An 18,161-nucleotide genomic window follows, 5' to 3' on the forward strand; every position below is an offset into this window, starting at 1 on the left:
GGGTTTGTTTTTGTAGGTCTTCTTCTTCTCTTGTGTTTCCCACTTAGAAAAGTTCCTTTAGTATTTGTTGTAGAGCTGGTTTGGTGGTGCTGAATTCTCTTAGCTTTTGCTTGTCTGTAAAGCTTTTGATTTCTCCATCGAATCTGAATAAGATCCTTGCCGGTAGAGTAATCTTAGTTGTAGGTTCTTCCCTTTCATCATTTTAAATGTATTGTGCCCCTCTCTTCTGGCTTATAGAGTTTCTGCTGAGAAATCAACTGTTAACCTTATGAGAGTTCCCTTGTATGTTATTTGTCCTTTTTCCCTTGCTGCTTTCAATAATTTTTCTTTGTCTTTAATTTTTGTCACTTTGATTACTATGTGTCTCAGTGTGTTTCTCCTTGGATTTATCCTGCCTGGGATTGTCTGAGCTTCCTGGACTTGGGTGTCTATTTTCTTTCCCATGTTAGGGAACTTTTCAACTATGATCTTTTCAAATATTTTCTTGGGTCCTTTCTCTATCTCTTCTCATTCTGTGACCCCTATAATGCGAATGTTGTTGCCTTTAATGTTGTCCCAGAGGTCTCTTAGGCTCTCTTCATTTCTTTTCATTCTTTTTTTTTATTCTGTTCTATGGCAGTGAATTCCACCATTCTGTCTTCCAGGTCACTTATCCGTTCTTCTGCCTCAGTTATTCTGCTATTGATTCCTTCCAGTGTATTTTTCATTTCAGTAATTGTATTGTTCATCTCTGTTTGTTTGTTCTTTAATTCTTCTAGGTCTTTGTTAAACATTTCTTGCATCTTCTTGATCTTTGCCTCCATTCTTTTTTCAGAATGATGTCCTGGATCATCTTCACTATCATTATTCTGAATTCTTTTTCTGGAAGGTTGCCTATCTCCACTTCATTTCGTTGTTTTTCTGGGGTCTTATATTGTTCCTTCATCTGGTACAAAGTTCTCTGCCTTTTCATTTTGTCTATCTTTCTGTGAATGTGGTCTTCCTTCCACAGGCTGCGAACTATAGTTTTTCTTGCTTCTGCTGTCTGCCCTCTGGTGGATGAGACTATCTAAGAGGCTTGTGCAAGCTTCCTGATGGGAGGGACTGGTGGTGGGTAGAGCTGGGTGTTGTTCTGGTGGGAAGAGCTCAGTAAAACTTTAATCCGTTTGTCTGCTGATGGGTGGGGCTGGGTTCCCTCCTTGTTGGTTGTTTGGCCTGAGGCAACCCAGCAATGGAGCCTACCCGGCTCTTTGGTGGGGCTAACGGTGGACTCTGGGAGGGCTCATGTCAAGGAGTACTTCCCAGAACTTCTGCTACCAGTGTCCTTGTCCCCACGGTGAGCCACAGCTGCCCCCCCCCCCACAGGAGACCCTCCAACACCAGCAGATAGGTCTGGTTCAGTCTCCTATGGGGTCACTGCTCCTTCCCCTGGGTCTTGATGCACACACTACTTTGTGTGTGCCCTCCAAGAGTGAAGTCTGTGTTTCCTCCAGTCCTGTCTAAGTCCTGCAATCAAATCCCACTAGTCTTCAAAGTCTGATTCTCTAGGAATCCCTCCTTCCACTGCCGTACCCCCAGGTTGGTATGCCTGACATGGGGCTCAGAACCATCACTCCAATGGGTGGACTTCTGTGGTATAAGTGTTCTCCAGTTTGTGAGTCACCCACCCAGAAGTTATGGGATTTGATTTTATTGTGACTACGCCCCTCCTACTGTCTCATTGCGGCTTCTCCTTTGTCTCTGGATGTGGGGTATTTTTTTGGTGAGTTCCAGCGTCTTCCTGCCGATGACTGTTCAGCAGTTGGTTGTGATTCCAGTGCTCTCGCAAGAGGGAGTGAGCGCACGTCCTTCTACTCCGCCATCTTGACCCAATCTCTCACTTTGAGCCTATTATGACTTATTGTAGTTAACCTCTTATATGCCTAATGTATAAATTAAACTTGTCATAGGTAGGTGTGTATAGGCAAAAAGATAGTATACATAGGGTTCGGTACTACCTGCTGTTTCAAGCATCCACTGGGGGTCTTGGAATGTATCCCCCATGGATAAGAGAGAACTACTGTAGTTACCCTAGTCCTGGCTCCAAAGTTCTCCTTTCTTTGGAAGGAGAGATAAGTTATCTGGGCCTCATCCACTTTATCTTGAAGAAAATTATTACAGTAACAATTATAAAGCTCTAGAAGGGATGACATGAAGGTAAGTAGAAAGCAGAAGATAGGACCAGAGTCCCCATCCCTCAAGGTATTGAAGAGAAGGACTTCCTAGAAATACCAGAGTTAACCAGACTGGGGAATTTGCCCTCATAGTGTATGGAGCTGGTCCAACTATGAAGTAATGTCTCAGGCATATTACATTTTAACAGCTTTATTGAGGTATAACTCACTCATGTTACCACCATCCAATTTTAGAACATATTCTGTTTCTTCAAAAAGATCCCACATGCCCATTTGCAATCACTCCCCACTTTCTTCTCCAGCCCTAACCAACCAGTAATCTACTTTCTGTCTCTATAGCTTTACCTTTTCTGGGCATTTCATCTAAATGGAATTATACAGTATATGATCTTTTGTGTCTGGCTTCTTTCACATCTATGTTGTAGCATGAAGCAATACTTCATTCCTTCTTGCTGCTCAAGAGTATTCCATCATCTTCCACCACATTTTGTTTACCTCTTCATCAGTTGCTAGATATTTGGGTCATTTCTACTTTTGGGCTATGATGAATAATGCTGCTATGTACAGTTTTTTTTGCCTGGACATATGTTTTCATTTCTCTTGGGTGGATATTCAGAAGTGGAATTGCTAGGTCATATAATAAATTTATGTTTAACTTTTTCAGGAACAGCCAAACTGTTTTCCAACATGGCTTAACCATTTTACATTCCCACCAGCAACATATGAGCATTCCAGTTTATCCACATTCTCAAGTATATTCTAAAATCCAGATTCACATTTATTACAGCATGAAGCAGAGCCTGAATAAGGTTGGAACTAGCATCTCTCTGAACTGGGGAGTTCCTGTGGCCTTGTAATTTATTCACATTCCAAATTTCACTGAAATTTAGAAAAGAAATTATATCAGAGATGTTCTTTTGAAACATGCTTGAAACCATTTAGTATCAAAACACAATACCAAAAGAAAACTATATAGACCTAATCATAGATTAGGTCAAAATCATAGATTTTGACAAAAATATTTGTCAAAGGGGATTTATCAAGAACCATGACAAATGAGAATGTGTTTCCCACACTAAACAGTTTCCCAGGGGACAAAGTCTTAACTATCAATCCTACAAACTAGCAGAAACTTGCAGAAGGCAGCAATCACAGCCAGGACCCCGAAAGAAAGTCAGGGAACTATTTCTTTAAATCTGATGCAACTTGCACTATATCAGGTGATGAGCTGCAAAGAGGAGACCCTGCTTCCAGCAAAGAAAAGAAACAGACCTGGCCTAAAGGGAACACAGAAGAGTCACAGGAATGCCCCTGCTGCTTTGAAAACCCCAGGTACCTCTTACAAACATACTGTACTCACAAATTAAAAGAGGGGGTGGGCACCCAGAGGACTAGCAAGAGCTTTGGTTCAGAGACCACAGAGGGACACCAAACACTTTCCACATACACTTTTCCTATCTAGAAAACAACCCCCCTGTCTGGGGCTTGGATCTCTATCTCTCTAACATTTTACTTAAAGCGTCATATACATTTCACTGAATGTGTACGATCTCCTCTCTTCACCTACAGGTTTCCTCCTTTGGAGGCACCCGTTTTGTTCCTAGAGATGAAGACCTAGGAGGACCTATGCTAATTACCCGCTAGCACTCTTTCTGGTGCAATCAGCTAAGTGGAGGTTTAGGTACCCAGCTGGTCAGGTTCCAGGAGATTTCCCCTGCTAATTTTCAGTCATTCAGGAAAACAAAGGAGTAACTAAGATTGGGTTACCATGATTTTAAAGAAACCCCGTTCCTCCTTCCCTTCCCCCTGCCAAGATGTGTAGACTTCTGTATTTCACACTTTTACATCTGTTCTTCTCCAAAAATAAAAGCTGTTTATATTCAAGAAATGCTGACTACAATACCAGCATGAGTTACATCTTTGAAACACTCACAGAGAGAACATACATATTGTTCCCACCAAAGAGCATGTGCAGTTTCTTCCCAGAGCAGCACCTGGGGATAAAACTGCAGGAGAGCCCAGCAGTGCTTTTATTTATTTGTTTGCATGGAAAGAAAACTGTATCCTCTCTGACGGGTGCTAAAGTTACCAGTTAAAGAAAACAGAAGAGGGGGTGGCCTTTTAGGAACAGCAAACACTTGGCTTTGACCTTATGAAACATAAGACTACCCAGTCTCTGGCCTCTAAGAGAGTCTTAGGGGTTCAAATAGAAAACCACAGCACTCCCAAACTCAAAGGACACTTTCAACCGTGCAAATGGCTGCAAAGAAGCCATTTCAAATTCACAGTTTCCCCAGAACCTAAGACACCACCAGTACTAGAAACAAAACTGTCCCAAACTTGGTCCCAGACAGAACACCTTGAAAAAATGCAATTAATTCACTCCCCCATCTAAAGAGTAACTAACATTTCTGATTTAAATGCTGTACAATTCCCTGATATTTTAATAATATTAAAACCTCTCCTGAGAAAGTTGGATATGTCCCCCTAATTGTCAATACTGCAAAAAACATAATCATCTACAACCAGATTTTTTTTTTTTTTTTTTTTTTTTTTTTTTTTTTTTTTGCGGTACGCGGGCCTCTCACTGTTGTGGCCTCTCCCGTTGCGGAGCACAGGCTCCGGACGCGCAGGCTCAGCGGCCATGGCTCACGGGCCCAGCCGCTCCGCGGCATGTTGGATCCTCCCGGACAGGGGCACGAACCCGTGTCCCCTGCATCGGCAGGCGGACTCTCAACCACTGCGACACCAGGGAAGCCCCAGATATTTTTTATATCCAGTCTACCGATTATTATCTAACCATATCTTTCTCCTTTAAAAATAGATGTTCCAAGAGGGCTCTTTGAATTCAGTTTTTCAAAAGCATCTTCCCCAGCAGTGAGTAAGAAATAAAATGTTGATACACGCTCATTATCAAGTTGTGTACAAAGCTGCCTTAACAACCTTAATCGTCATCAACCTTCCCCCAAATAAAAAGACATGCAATATAAGCAGTGTGTTTATCTAAGAACTGTAGATTAAATAACAACATAGGGCATCTTTGTGGCTAGGTCAGAGATGTTTATGGATTGTTGTTACAAGGAATGTCTGTGGGATTTCTCTGTAAGGAAATCCTCTAACCTGCTGTCTAGATTCCAAACGTCCATTCCATTTTCCAAGCCTCAAGAAATAAACAACCCAAAGATTTCAGACTGCAAACAAAAGAAGGGATGAAAGAGTTTGTGAATACAACTCTTTTTTTCAGCTTCTAGGCAAATGTCAGCACCTTCTGGGGCTTTAAACTGAATCCCTACAGATCCATAGGGAAAAACAGGAAATTAACACCAGAAGGATGCATCTTCTTGATCATGGAGATGGGGCTTTTTCTGACCCCTGAATAAACTTGCTAATAAAAAAAAAAAAAAATGGCAATACAAAGAACAGTCCAGGATTATCAGCTGAAATGGTATCAGGTGACACTCGATACCATTTCAAGTATTCCCCTTTCTTACGAACAATTCATACACATAAAATATTAGTGTGAAGTTTTAAAGTCCACATTCTTAAAAGTATGTGCCTTCCACAATTTGAGGCCATAAGCCTTAAGAAAAAGTTGCAGTCACCTTATATAAATGACTATTTCCTACTCTGCAACACTGTCGGGCAATGTTGAAGCTGCTGAAACGAGGATCTCACTTTGAGAACCACTGTTTAGGCAATTAGCCTGTCAAGCAGCTCTTAGAAAATCACAATGCACAGGATCACATTTACTGAGAATCAACCAGCCGCAGAAGCCTCTTCTATCTACTGGATAAGCCATGCTAGTCCTTGCTCCAAACACTCTCAAAATTGCCAACACAGGACGTACATGCAAGAGGACAATACACAGACACATGCCCAAAACAGCAAGAAATCATTACTACGGTGAGACTAAAGACGTTTCATTTCTCCAGTGCGTTTCTTTATGATGTATCCTACTGCACAGTTTAATGTATTTTTCTCAGATAGAAATTACTAAACCACAATGCATAGCCATTCTCCCTCTCACTACCCCACTTCATTTCACTTACTAATGGGAGTTTCATCTGAGGCCAGGGCACAAAATGTGGTGAAGGAGCGCATTTTAAAGCTTATTTATATTATTAATATTTTAGTGTCTGTAAGGACCAAAGCCATGATCAACACTCAGTCCTTAATGGTCAGAAATCAAGCAGAGGCATTGATAAGGTGCAGATATAATCTAAACCTGCCATCAGGCTGAACAAAAGGATGCACGCAAACAGTCCAACAGACTCCCAAGCTCTAACTCTCCAATTATTGCATAGGTTTTTAAAGCATTAACTTCAAATGCACACTTTTCTCATGACCCTGTTCTGGATTTAAGTGCATTTATATCCAGATTATAATCAGAAAGCGTATTTAATTAGATATTGTTTGCAAGTACTTTGAGATATACAGTGCTCTATAAATGCTAAATATTATTATTTAAATACAGTTTGCAATTACTGCTTACAACCTATTCCACCCGCCACACTGCTATAATTTGATTACAGGAAGCCCAAAAAAAAAAAACCCACCTAGAAGTAGAAATGATGAAACCATGTGCATGTGAAGCTCAGATTTTTACCCTAGGTATAAATAATTCATAGGCATTTTAAATGGAGGGTTAGGTTGTAAAATCTAGTGAGATCAAGGCAGTTGGCCTCCACAAGACTGAAAACCACAAAGTTATGTTGATTTTGTAAGTTTCTTACTCATAAACCAGGTGGAAAGTAGACTGTGGTCAAAAACACAGGGCTCTTTACTCTTCTAGCTGCCAGCTCCATCTTCCATTTTCTCCATTCTTATCTTAAAATATCTATATCTGTCTGAAAAAAAGCGTAACTCCAGATTTTGATTTTAATAATTATCTGGCAGATAAAAGCTTGAGAATGGCTCCTGTTCTAACATGTCTTCCCATCTTGCTATCTTCTGTGATAATCGCAAACTCAGTGGTCTTCAATTCTTAAAAAATGGAAACCTTTGAGCCTGATTCCACATGCCTTCCAAACACACTTGTTGGATACTTCTCCAAAGAGAAGGGCAGATTAAACATAAACGTACCTTATATACAATGTAAAAGGAAACCACTGCTAATCGCAAAATGGTTCACATTTTATGCTTTCAGGTTTTTAGACAAGAAAAAGAACAATTAACATGTTCTAAGCTGATCTTGGTTATTTAAAAAACAAAATCACAAGGGAAGAAATATTTTGGAAATAACACAAAACACAACTATGCTCATCAAAGAGATCCCGTGCCCCAAACGAAAGTCTTCTGGGAAATCTGTGAACCCAGCGAGATAATACATCAGATAATTCTGATGTCATGACAAGGTCAAATACTGGCCATGTGAGTTACTATGGGCACTGACTTTAGGGTAGGTCAATCGTAAGTTTGGCCATTTAGAAGCTTTATGACCTTTGGTAGATTAATTGATTTTTCCAAGCCTCATGCATTCATCTGTACACTTACATCACAGGAAATTGGGAGATAATTTGACAATGTCAAGAACCTTAAAGATCATTTATAACTTTCACTGTAAATTGCACTTCTAAGAAGTTATTCAAAGGAAACAGAGATGTATACAAAGACTTATGTATAAGGATAAATAATGTATAATGTATAAAAATAATGTGTACAAAGACTTATATATAAGGATGTTTGATTATCAAAGCACCATTTGCATAAGTTGAAAAGTTGGAAATAGCCCAAAGTTTCATCAGTAGGAATTGGTTAAATATATTATGATGCATCCCCACAGTAAAATGCTAAGTGGTCCTTAAAACATATGATTAGAAACTTGAACACTGACTGAATGAAGAAATTAAAAATTACATTTCTTAGGCATTATTATGGTATTGCGGTTATGTGATTTTTAAGTTTATCTTTTAGAAATACTGAAATATTTACAAGTGAAAAGATATGATGCTTCAAAATAATATGGGAGAGGAAAAGGATGGGGGTATAGATAAAATAAGATTGGGTACAAGTGGAAAATTGTTAATCTGGGGGCTCATTATACACTACTCTACTTTTTAAAATAATTTTATTTAGATTTAATTGACATTCCATAAATTCACCCTTTTGAAGTATACAACTGATTTTTAGTAAATGCACGGAGTTGAGCGACCATCACCACGACCAGGACACAAGCAGTCTCTTCCTACACCCCCTCTCCTCCAGCTCCAGCAACCCCTAATCTACTTTCTGTCTCAATGGATTTGCCCATTCTGGACATTTCATATTAATGGAATTATATAACATGGGGTCTTTTGTGTCTGGCTTCTTTCACTTAGCATAATGTTCATCCATGGTATCGCGTGTATCAACACTTCCTTTCGTTACTGAATAATATGCCATCTTAAGAATATAATGCATTTTGTTCATTCATTCATCAACTGATGGATGTTTAGGTTGTTACCCCTCTTTGGCTATTATGAATAATGCTACTAAAAATATTGGTGTACAAGTTTTTGTGTGGATATATGTTTTCAATTCTCTTTGGTATATACCTAGGACTGGAATTGCTGGGGCACATGGTAACACTCTGAGGAGCTGCCAACCTGTTTTCCTAAGTGGCTGCACCATTTTACATTTCCACCAGCAATGTAAGAGCATTCCAGCAATCTTTCTGCTTCTACGTAAGTTTTAAGCTCCCCATGATAAAGACTTTTTTAAAATTTTGCCATAGAAAAACATTAATAGTATGGAAAATGGCTGATTATTAAGTTTTTAAAAAAGGTTGTAGATAACATATACAACATAATCTTAATTTAGCTATGTGTAGAAAAAACTATTCATTTAGCTATGTGTAGAAAAAACTACTAAGCCATATACCAAAATATATATGTGGTTATCATTGGGAATCATGAATTCTTTTTGTTTTTTCTCCATTTTCCAAGTTTTCTGCAATGATCATGCATTGCTTTTATAATGAGAACAACAAAAAGCTTTTTTTAATTTAAACATACTTTTAACAATTCAGCAGTCTTTGCTCCCGTTCCCAACCTACATTTTCCAGACCCTGGAGCCCCAGAGGTCATCCTGGTGGGATTCCTAAGAAAATCAAAAATACGCATTGCTGGGCTTCCCTGGTGGCACAGTGGTTGAGAGTCTGCCTGCCGATGCAGGGGACATGGGTTCGAGCCTTGGTCTGGGAAGATCCCACATGCCGCGGAGCAACTGGGCCCGTGAGCCACAACTACTGAGCCTGCCTGTGCTCCGCAGCAGGAGAGGCCGCGATAGTAAGAGGCCCGCGCACCGCGATGAAGAGTGGCCCCCGCTCGCCACAACTAGAGAAAGCCCTCGCACAGAAATGAAGACCCAACACAGCCAAATAAATAAATAAATAAATTTATTTAAAAAAAAAAAATACACATTGCCTTCATGAAGCTTGCTGTCTAGTAGTAAAGATAAGCCAAGACAGAAAGTTCTGAGGTCTAAAAGAAAAGTTATGAGATCAGTTCGGAGAGGATTTACAAGTGAGAGGGCTAATTTCTATCTGAAAGGATCAGGGCAAATTTGGTGGAAAAGGTGGCATTGGAATGCTGAGTGCTGGGGTAGTAGGTACAAAAAAAGAGAATAAGGTAGGTCACCCCCTAAAGAGCATCCATGGGGAGAAGGAAGCTGTTCCCTATGGCAAGTGAGAAGGAATGGTCGTTAACTGCAGGGCATGGGGCCGGGGCCCAGCTGAATTTTAACTGGTCTTGAAGTAAAGAGTTTAGTCTTTGTTCTGTAGACTGTGAGGAGTCGGGGAAGGCTGTGAATTAAAAATACCCAGACTGGGCTTCCCTGGTGGCGCACTGGTTGAGAATCTGCCTGCCGATGCATGGGACACGGGTTCGAGCCCTGGTCTGGGAAGATCCCACATGCCGCGGAGCAACTGGGCCCGTGAGCCACAACTACTGAGCCTGCCTGTGCTCCGCAGCAGGAGAGGCTGCGATAGTAAGAGGCCCGCGCACCGCGATGAAGAGTGGCCCCCGCTTGCCACAACTAGAGAAAGCCCTCGCAAAGAAACAAAGACACAACACAGCCAAAAATTAATTAATTATTTTTTTAAAAAATAAAACAAATACCCAGACTGAAACTGTGCTTTAGGAAGACTAACATGGCTGCAATGCACAAGGGAAACTGGCCAGGAGAAGGCTGGAGACAAGGGGACCCAGGCAATAGATATTAAGGAAATTTGTTTAAGGTTGGGGTAAAATAAAATGTGTTTTGAGAATTTCCAGGCACCCCCTTGAGATAAGTAGAGGCAGCCTGGGCATGTAAAAAAAGTGGATAGAGAATCAGCTTTCTCTAGAGGGAAATCAGCTTCCAACCAGAATGGAAGAAATTATAAGCAGAATTCATCCAACATTTTCTATTTAAGTCCTCCCTCTCTCTCCGCTAGGAACCTCATATTTCTATGTGCAGAATAACATTTCTTACAAAACTATCACCCAGATTTTCTTGGAATGCTCAGCACGCTGCTAGTTCAGGACCTCTTCTCACAGAGCTACTCCCCCCACCCCCAGAAATGCAAGAACCAACTGAACATGAAAGCATCTTTCAGACACAAGTTATCCCAAATTCTATGAGAAACGCAGACTCAGACTGATTCTGCTCAGCTGGTCAGGGCTGCCATGACTCAATCACAGTAGCTCAAAGCTGGGTGGGCTTTAGAACCACCATCACTGAAAGAAGGAATGGCGTAGAACAAGAAGGGCACGGAAGATTAATTCCAGGGCAGACAGAGACACAGAAAGAAGAAAGGGCCAACCAGCAAGACTCAAAGTTACGAGATTTCAAAGAGCCTTACTGATAACGGGGGAAAATATGATATACCCATAAAAGAAAAGTGTTGGGTATTCTTTCATCAACAAAATATTCCATGACCTCCTAAGTCAATAATCTGGCAAACAGCAAACCATGACTTATATTAGCTTTTGTACAAAGATTACTCCAGTTAATAATGAACACTGAAAATGATTACACATATTTCTCTGATGTTCTGATAACTACCACTACACCCTATTTTATTATGAGGCAACGTCATGGCAAAGAAAACACCTGTTTAATATCTCTAAAAAACAGCACATGTATCTAATTTAAAAACTTATGCTATTATCATTTTAAGATACCGTTATCTTAGCAATTCATGCAACGTTACTAAATTCTCATAAGACCACATTTAATTAATTGCTCTGGGGTAATGGATTACTAATGTTTCAAGATTTCTTGAAGCCCATGAGACCTCTGACCAGAAGGTTTTAAATACTGGACTAGTAGTGTATCATTTCAGGCATCCACTCCCTGTCCCACCTCACACACACACAAACTTTGAAAAGGCACAGGCACAATATATGTGTTTTTATTTGCATAATGGTTAATCCATAAAGAGGAGAAAAAGTCTTAAAAAAAAGAAAAGAAAAAGTTTTTAATGAATAATGCTGATACTTGATACTAGTTTAGAAATATGCTAATCTCCAAAAAGTTTCTGGGCTGAACTCACCTCGAGCAAAGGTCAACCCAGGCCATCAGAGGGTCAGACAGAGACCATGAAAGGTCAACATAAGGCCATACTGATACATTCAAAGGAAAAAGTACTATTAAAAAGATGCACGACCTTCTGATATCTTTTTCTCAGGATCATTTTCTGTTACACACAATCATTGGGATCAAATGGTGGAATCAAGTTTCCCATACAATTCTATTTAATCATGGAATAGCATATCTGTGTAGTGCTTTACAGTTTTCAAAGCACTGCCATAAATACTTATTGATTTTTGAATCCTGTGTATGAGGAAGGCAAGCAGTTGTGATCATTCCCATTTTTGAGTTAATTACGGACAAAGGACTGATCCAAAGTCACAGAATTAATAAGACGTGGACACAGAACCCAGTGCTCAGTCCACTCCATTAACTCATTCATTTATTCAACTAACTGGGACTATGGACTCAGAGATGAACAAGACCTAGCCTCTGGCCCCAAGGAGCCCACAGTTTAGTGAGGAAGTAGAAATAAAACCCCATACCATTTATAATACAAACGTAAAAAGCATAGCAGGAAGAATGCATGCAAGTCTTCCAGATGAGGTCAATTCTTAAACCTAGGTTTCAATGGAGAAAAAAAGTATCTAGGCCCAGCAGGGAGTGAGGGGTAGAGGGAGAAAGATAAGCAGAGGTCATCCAATTCTGTTCAAATAGAAAAGTGAGTGTGAGTCCTGGCAGAAACTTAAGAGTATGAAGTCAGCAGCGGCCAATCTTGGCCTTGATTGCCTTACTCTGTGGGCCCAGCCACGGTGCTCAGATTCAGATGTATGCTAATCTCCAAAAAGCTTTCTGGGCTGACCTCACCTCCTATGCAATAAAGCACACTGGTGGCACATTTCATTTCTTTTAATACTGTCATATCTTGAAGGAAGAATGACTCAAGCCCTGCATCTGAATGAGTAGATTGTTTTCTATAGCCTATGTATGTACACACACATTTCATACACCCACATGGATAGTTTATATCCGTAAAACTATGTAGAATATAAGTATCCACATAGATTATAGAAAACATACATAGAACTCTATAAACCTTGCATGCAGAGACATCTGAATAATGTGTATGTCTAGATCAACCCCTTGAGATATGTTTAGATGGAAAAGGGTTACGGAGAGAGAGGTTACCATGCAGGACAACCATCTGTCCTAGATGATTCAGACAGTCATTTGCCTGCAGAGGAGGAATTGAAGGGGTTGGACAAGATGAATTCCAAAGATACTTTAAAGCTCCATGGTTTAATGTTTTATGAGCTTACCTGCATGAAGCAGTTTCTCTATTTTTGATAAATAAAATTCCATGACCCTGGTGAAATAATTCCTCTCTGCCATTTTTTTTGTGCTCAGGCAGAAAATGTATTACTGATATCTGATTTAGCCACAGACAATGTGACTTAGAGCACTGAATGAGAAGTCAGGAAACCTATATCCTCTCCCCAAACCACCCTTCTCCCCTCCCCTACTCACCCCACCTCCAAGCAGGGAGAGGGCTGTGTGACCTTGGGCAATAGACTTGACCTCTCTGGGCTACAGCTTCCCAGGTTTAAATGAAAGGAGTGGCTAAGTGTTCTACAATTCTCTTCCAGCTCTAAATCTATGAAATCATTCCTCTCCCTCAAGACTTAGTTCTCCACAGCTCTAAAAATCAGGACTAATAAAACTGGATTCAGATCACCTCTTTTCTAACCATCCTCTCTTTTCTTACTTTTTAAAACCATCCAAATCTTGCATAATTTAAGTGATCAGTGCTTCCCTGGTTGCTCTGGTTTAAATTATGCATTGTTGCTATTTGGGGAAAATTTAGACTGGGTCCAGTCTGGGATCACTGGCTGAGAACAATAAGCCCCCAAAGTGAGAAAGGATAAAGGCCTCTCCAGACAGGATCTGCTTTAAATGCATTGAGCACAGAGTTTACAAAAAGGGCATTGATTGTGTAAAGAGCCACCAAAACAGCAAGGGACTGGTAAGGCTGCAGTAAATTCTCCTAGATGCCACTGACCTTGGCTGCATTTCAGGGGTCAGGCATTCCCCAGGAAGTTCTCAGCAGGCAGGCTTTCCTGAGGATTTAGGAACAAATGAGACCTCTCATCTACATGAGCCCATCTCTCTTAATCTGGGAAAAAAGAAAAAGATCATCTGCCCTCTGATTTGTGGAGATTACCTCTGTGGCCTTTGGACTCAGCTCCAGGCCTGCACAACTCACCCACCACAAGACTGGTCGCAGACCCCTGACCTCTGGGAGGCAATTGTCCTCACATCTGCACTTAAGTCCTCCTGCTAGCAGTTCCCCATCTCCTGGGCTAGCTGGAAGCTGTATCCCTCCCTCTTTCCACACCTCCTGCAGGCAGAAATACAGTGGCAAAGCACTAAAACCCAAGCCACAAAGAGCAATTTCAGTGAATTGTGCAAAGATATCTTTTCAAAATACTGATCTCCCAAGCACAGATCTCCCAGGTGTGAATCGAACTCCAGGTTGGCCGAGGAGCCCTTGTGGTTGCTCATAAGCTTGCAAGCTCTGGGTATCTCTGAAAACCTTCCCCAGGAAAAAGCCCACAAGGGACACCTCCAGACCAAGCCCAACTTACAATCGTATAAGAGCGCTATCCATTAGAGAAGCGACGTTGAGATTCCGGCTCAGGGAAATCGCAAGACTTGCCCATTGTTCAGACTCCCATCCCCCCGCCCTGTCCTCCTCCCCAGCTTTGCCACTTTTCTCTACCCTGAAGTCTGGGCCATCCATCCACCTGATTAACCCGCTGGCAGAAACTCCCAGCGCAGAAAGTAGGGCAGATGAACATACACAGTCTGTAAAGCAGGAAGCCACAGACTTGGCCAAAGCACCCACCCCGTTACCAACCTCCACCCCCAGTTGCCCAGGGGGCAGCGGGTTCTGAATGTGGCCTTTCGGCGCCAGGGAAATAGCTTACTGTAATAACGCATGAATGAGCTTTTGCTACCCAACTATCAAAAAAAGCCATTTCAAATGGCATCTCTGCTCCTTCTCAGCCCCTTGGCTGCCTCCCAGAAACCTCACCTCTGAGATGGAAGGATTAAGGAGAAGGGGAGGGGGAGTTAAAAAGAGGAGGGTAGGTCAGGAGAAAGAGGATTAACGAGACTAAAGAAAAAGTACCACTTTGACCATAAAGGTAGTTCTTTAAAATAACAGTGAAGAAGGCAATGTCAAGGCAAGTACTGAAGATTCAGGTATACAACCCCAAGATTTAGCATCTAACAATGTATTCTTCAGGAGGGCGTGGGAATTTCCAAGCTTCACCTATCCTGCCTGTCTCTGTGTTGAGAGCCACCATCAGTTCGGTCTCACCGACCCTCCCTGCCTCATGTACATACAATCGCTTTTTTAAAAAAATTTATTTTTAGTTCAAGAGAGGAAAAAGCCGTGCTAAGATTGGTAGCCCATCCTTCTCAGACCCCCGCTGCTGCTGCCACCCACACCCCTCCCCCCGTTCCAGGCAGGGAGCATCTAATTAACATCTCAAGAAAGCTCTGCCCCCTTCCCCGAAGGAGTGTGTTGGGCTTGGGGGGTGGGGAGGCGTCGAGGCTGCACTAGGATTCCTGGTATTCCGATCTCAAAACAACAGCAAAATGGATTCTATATCAGTGATGTCTTAGTCAATACAATGAAACGGCGTCTGAGGCAATTCACGTGAGGGTAAATGCAAACCAGGGGGTCTGGAGCGGGGTGGGGGTAGGTGCTTTACAAAGGACTAGCCACAGACACAGAGAAAACACACACACACACACACACACACACACACACACACACACTCACTCACACTCCCAGGAGTTCCGGTCTGATTGGGGAAAAGCAGAGAGCACATCCCTTTCACCTGCTTAAGTTCAGCCATAAAACTGAAATGTCACAGCCACAAAGTCAGAAAGCACAGGCAGGGCTGAGTTAAAACGATAAATAAAGGTGAGCGGCAGACCTGCGTTTAAGAGAGCGTTGAGAGCGAGTCGGGGCGCCGACGGCAGAAAAGGGGGGGAAGGGGAGGCAGTTGCCAGCTACAAGACCAGCATAGCAATAACTGCCCCCTTGGAGCGGCAGGTTCGGCGTCGCGGGGACAGCCAGGTTCACAATGTCATCGAGCAGGTAGCTGGAAAACGTGAGGGACCAGTGCCTTTATTCGCGCTGTTGTTATTCTTTTTGCAGAAAGGGACAGTGGGGTCTAGAGCCTTGGCACTAGACGACTGCCCGGGGCTTGTGTACATACACACGCACGCACACACACACGAGCCTTTCATTTTAGTGCTCTTACACCGGTCTACGATGAAACTGGCATAAGCTCCACGAGTTCTCAGGGGAGCTTTGGCTGCCACCAAAGGAGGACACGTACCGCACAGCCCCTGCTGTGGGTACTTAGCCAAGAGCACCTCAGCAACCCCCGAATCTAAACGAGAATCCAGGTTCCCTCGCGTCGCATTCGCCCGCCTCTGCCTACCAGCCCGAGCCCCAGTTCCACGCACCAAGCCCATTCACCCTGACCCAAAACACTGCAAAGAAATCAGAAAACATGTTCCACTCACCCTCAAAGCCGAGAGATCGATTTCATCCAGGCTGCGAGCCGGAGAGTCGCTCGCCATGTCGACTTCTTCGCGGGAGAAATGGACCAAAACCACCCCGAAGATTCCCCGTTGAAAATTCCACCTCGGTCTATTTCACTCGCGTCCTCATGCGGGTGTCGCGCCAGAAGCCCGGGGCCCAGCCTCCCCCGCCCACCCCGGCCCCACAGCGCCTTATCGCGATCCTCCGCGCGTCAGTCCGCCGGCTCCGGGAACCCAGCCTGCGCGGATCTCCGAGCCCGGAGTCGCGGTGCGTGTGGGCTGTGCGCCCTGAGCAGCTAAGGGCGCTGGGGCTGCGTGGGTGTATTTAAATGGGACATGCTTCTTTGCTTGTGCGTGGATGGCGGCTGCATTGGCTGTTATAATGAGACACATCAACTCCTCCACTCAGCTGGGGGGGTGGGTGTGGAGAACCACACAGAACTGTCTATCACCGCTTCCTGGGAGGAGTAAAGGGGGCGGGAGGGAAGAGGCGGAGGAGGCGTGGTCTCCTACTGGGGAGAGGCCGCGCTTCCTGACCCGGTCCCTCTGCACCAACGTGGATGGGGGAGGGGCGCGCACCCTTTCAGCCCAGGTTTTGCGGGCTAATCGGGCTGGATCTAAAGAGCTTTCCTGAACCGTGCCGTGCTTATCGTAGGGACAAGGGGACTTTATTTTTGTGTGTCCAATTCTTGCGCTGCAGCAAAATGGCCCTTCAGTCGCATTTTGAGGGGTTCTCGGCAGGGTTCAAATGCTCCAACGTTGAAAAAAAATCCGGAGGGCGAAAGAAAAAGAGCGACGCCCTCCCTCCCCCATTAATTATTTGTGGGGCTGGAGTAGCGCGGGCTGCTGCAACCGGTGCATATAAGGACTTGTGTGCAAGGAAGGGGGTCCGCCTCCAGCCGCGGAACGAATGGGGGAGAAGCGCACTCGCGCCGGGCGCCCAGACCCCCGCTTCGGCAATTTGCAGCTGCCGCTGGGTCGGGTCCTCCTGCGGCCCTCGGGACCCCGCCTGGCAGTTATCGAGGGCCGGTCACTCGCCGCCTCCGGGCTGGGAAGGTTTGCGAAAAGCGGGAAAGCTGGGAGCTCTGAGCTCCCTCTTGGCCTCGCCACACCCAGGACCTACCCGTACCGCAATTCCCCCACGGAAACGACCGAACTGAAACGAGGATTGTTCTCTGGGTGCAATGGCTTGAATGCTTCAGGTAATTCGGAAGGCAATACTGGATAAGGCAGCACACGCCGCCTCAGGACACTGCATCGTCCTTTCCGGCTGTGTTTCTGCTGCTGACCTACCCAGATTGATAGAGAAAGTTTGGCTGGCGGATAAGATGTAACCCAGAAGATGTACGGCGTGAGAGCGATTTCACTCCACCCGTATTCTCATTTATAGGCTGTACGTTTACAGTGGTAAACCTGACATTCTGTAATCTGGAGTGTCAAGTCACCCCCCAACCTCCTCGCACAGCCCTTCCTGTCCGGCCTTGGCCACGCGAAATACATAGGATGAAACGCTAAAATTGAACTTTTCTCCCAATACAGCAGTAGCTTCGAAAGCATTATCTGCACCTCTGTTAGGATGAGAATTTTCTTCTGGCCAAGCGTCCTGAGGGTTTTTTAGTCGTGTGGTATGAATATCAGCTTCAGAACAATGCTTTTGAATGAATGAACAGAACCCAATGTAGTTAGTTCTTCAGGACTGCAGACGTTAGGGGACTTTCAAACAGCATTCGGTATGCGGTCTGCTGTTTTTGTTAATAATATTCTATTTATTTATATGCATCGTGCATCATGAAACTTGAAAATTGTTCCAACATCTCAGTGGCCATAACAGTTTAGGAGCTTTTGCCATTAAAACGTCAAACGTTTAAATGTGTCATATTCAAAACATTTGAT

General features: G+C 43.4%; 1 protein-coding gene across 1 annotated transcript in view; it reads right to left on the bottom strand.

The window, feature by feature from the left end:
- The window catches only part of TNIK (TRAF2 and NCK interacting kinase), a 414,109-nt gene extending 397,802 nt beyond the window's left edge, over positions 1 to 16,307 (bottom strand). The window contains exon 1 of the mRNA XM_065876880.1: positions 16,251 to 16,307. Coding sequence (XP_065732952.1) covers positions 16,251 to 16,307 — 57 coding nt within the window. The remainder of the gene's footprint in view (positions 1 to 16,250) is intronic.
- Between the last annotated feature and the right edge of the window lie 1,854 nt (positions 16,308 to 18,161).

The sequence above is a fragment of the Phocoena phocoena genome, chromosome 4 (genome assembly GCF_963924675.1).
Source record: "Phocoena phocoena chromosome 4, mPhoPho1.1, whole genome shotgun sequence".
NCBI classification, from domain to species: domain Eukaryota; kingdom Metazoa; phylum Chordata; class Mammalia; order Artiodactyla; family Phocoenidae; genus Phocoena; species Phocoena phocoena.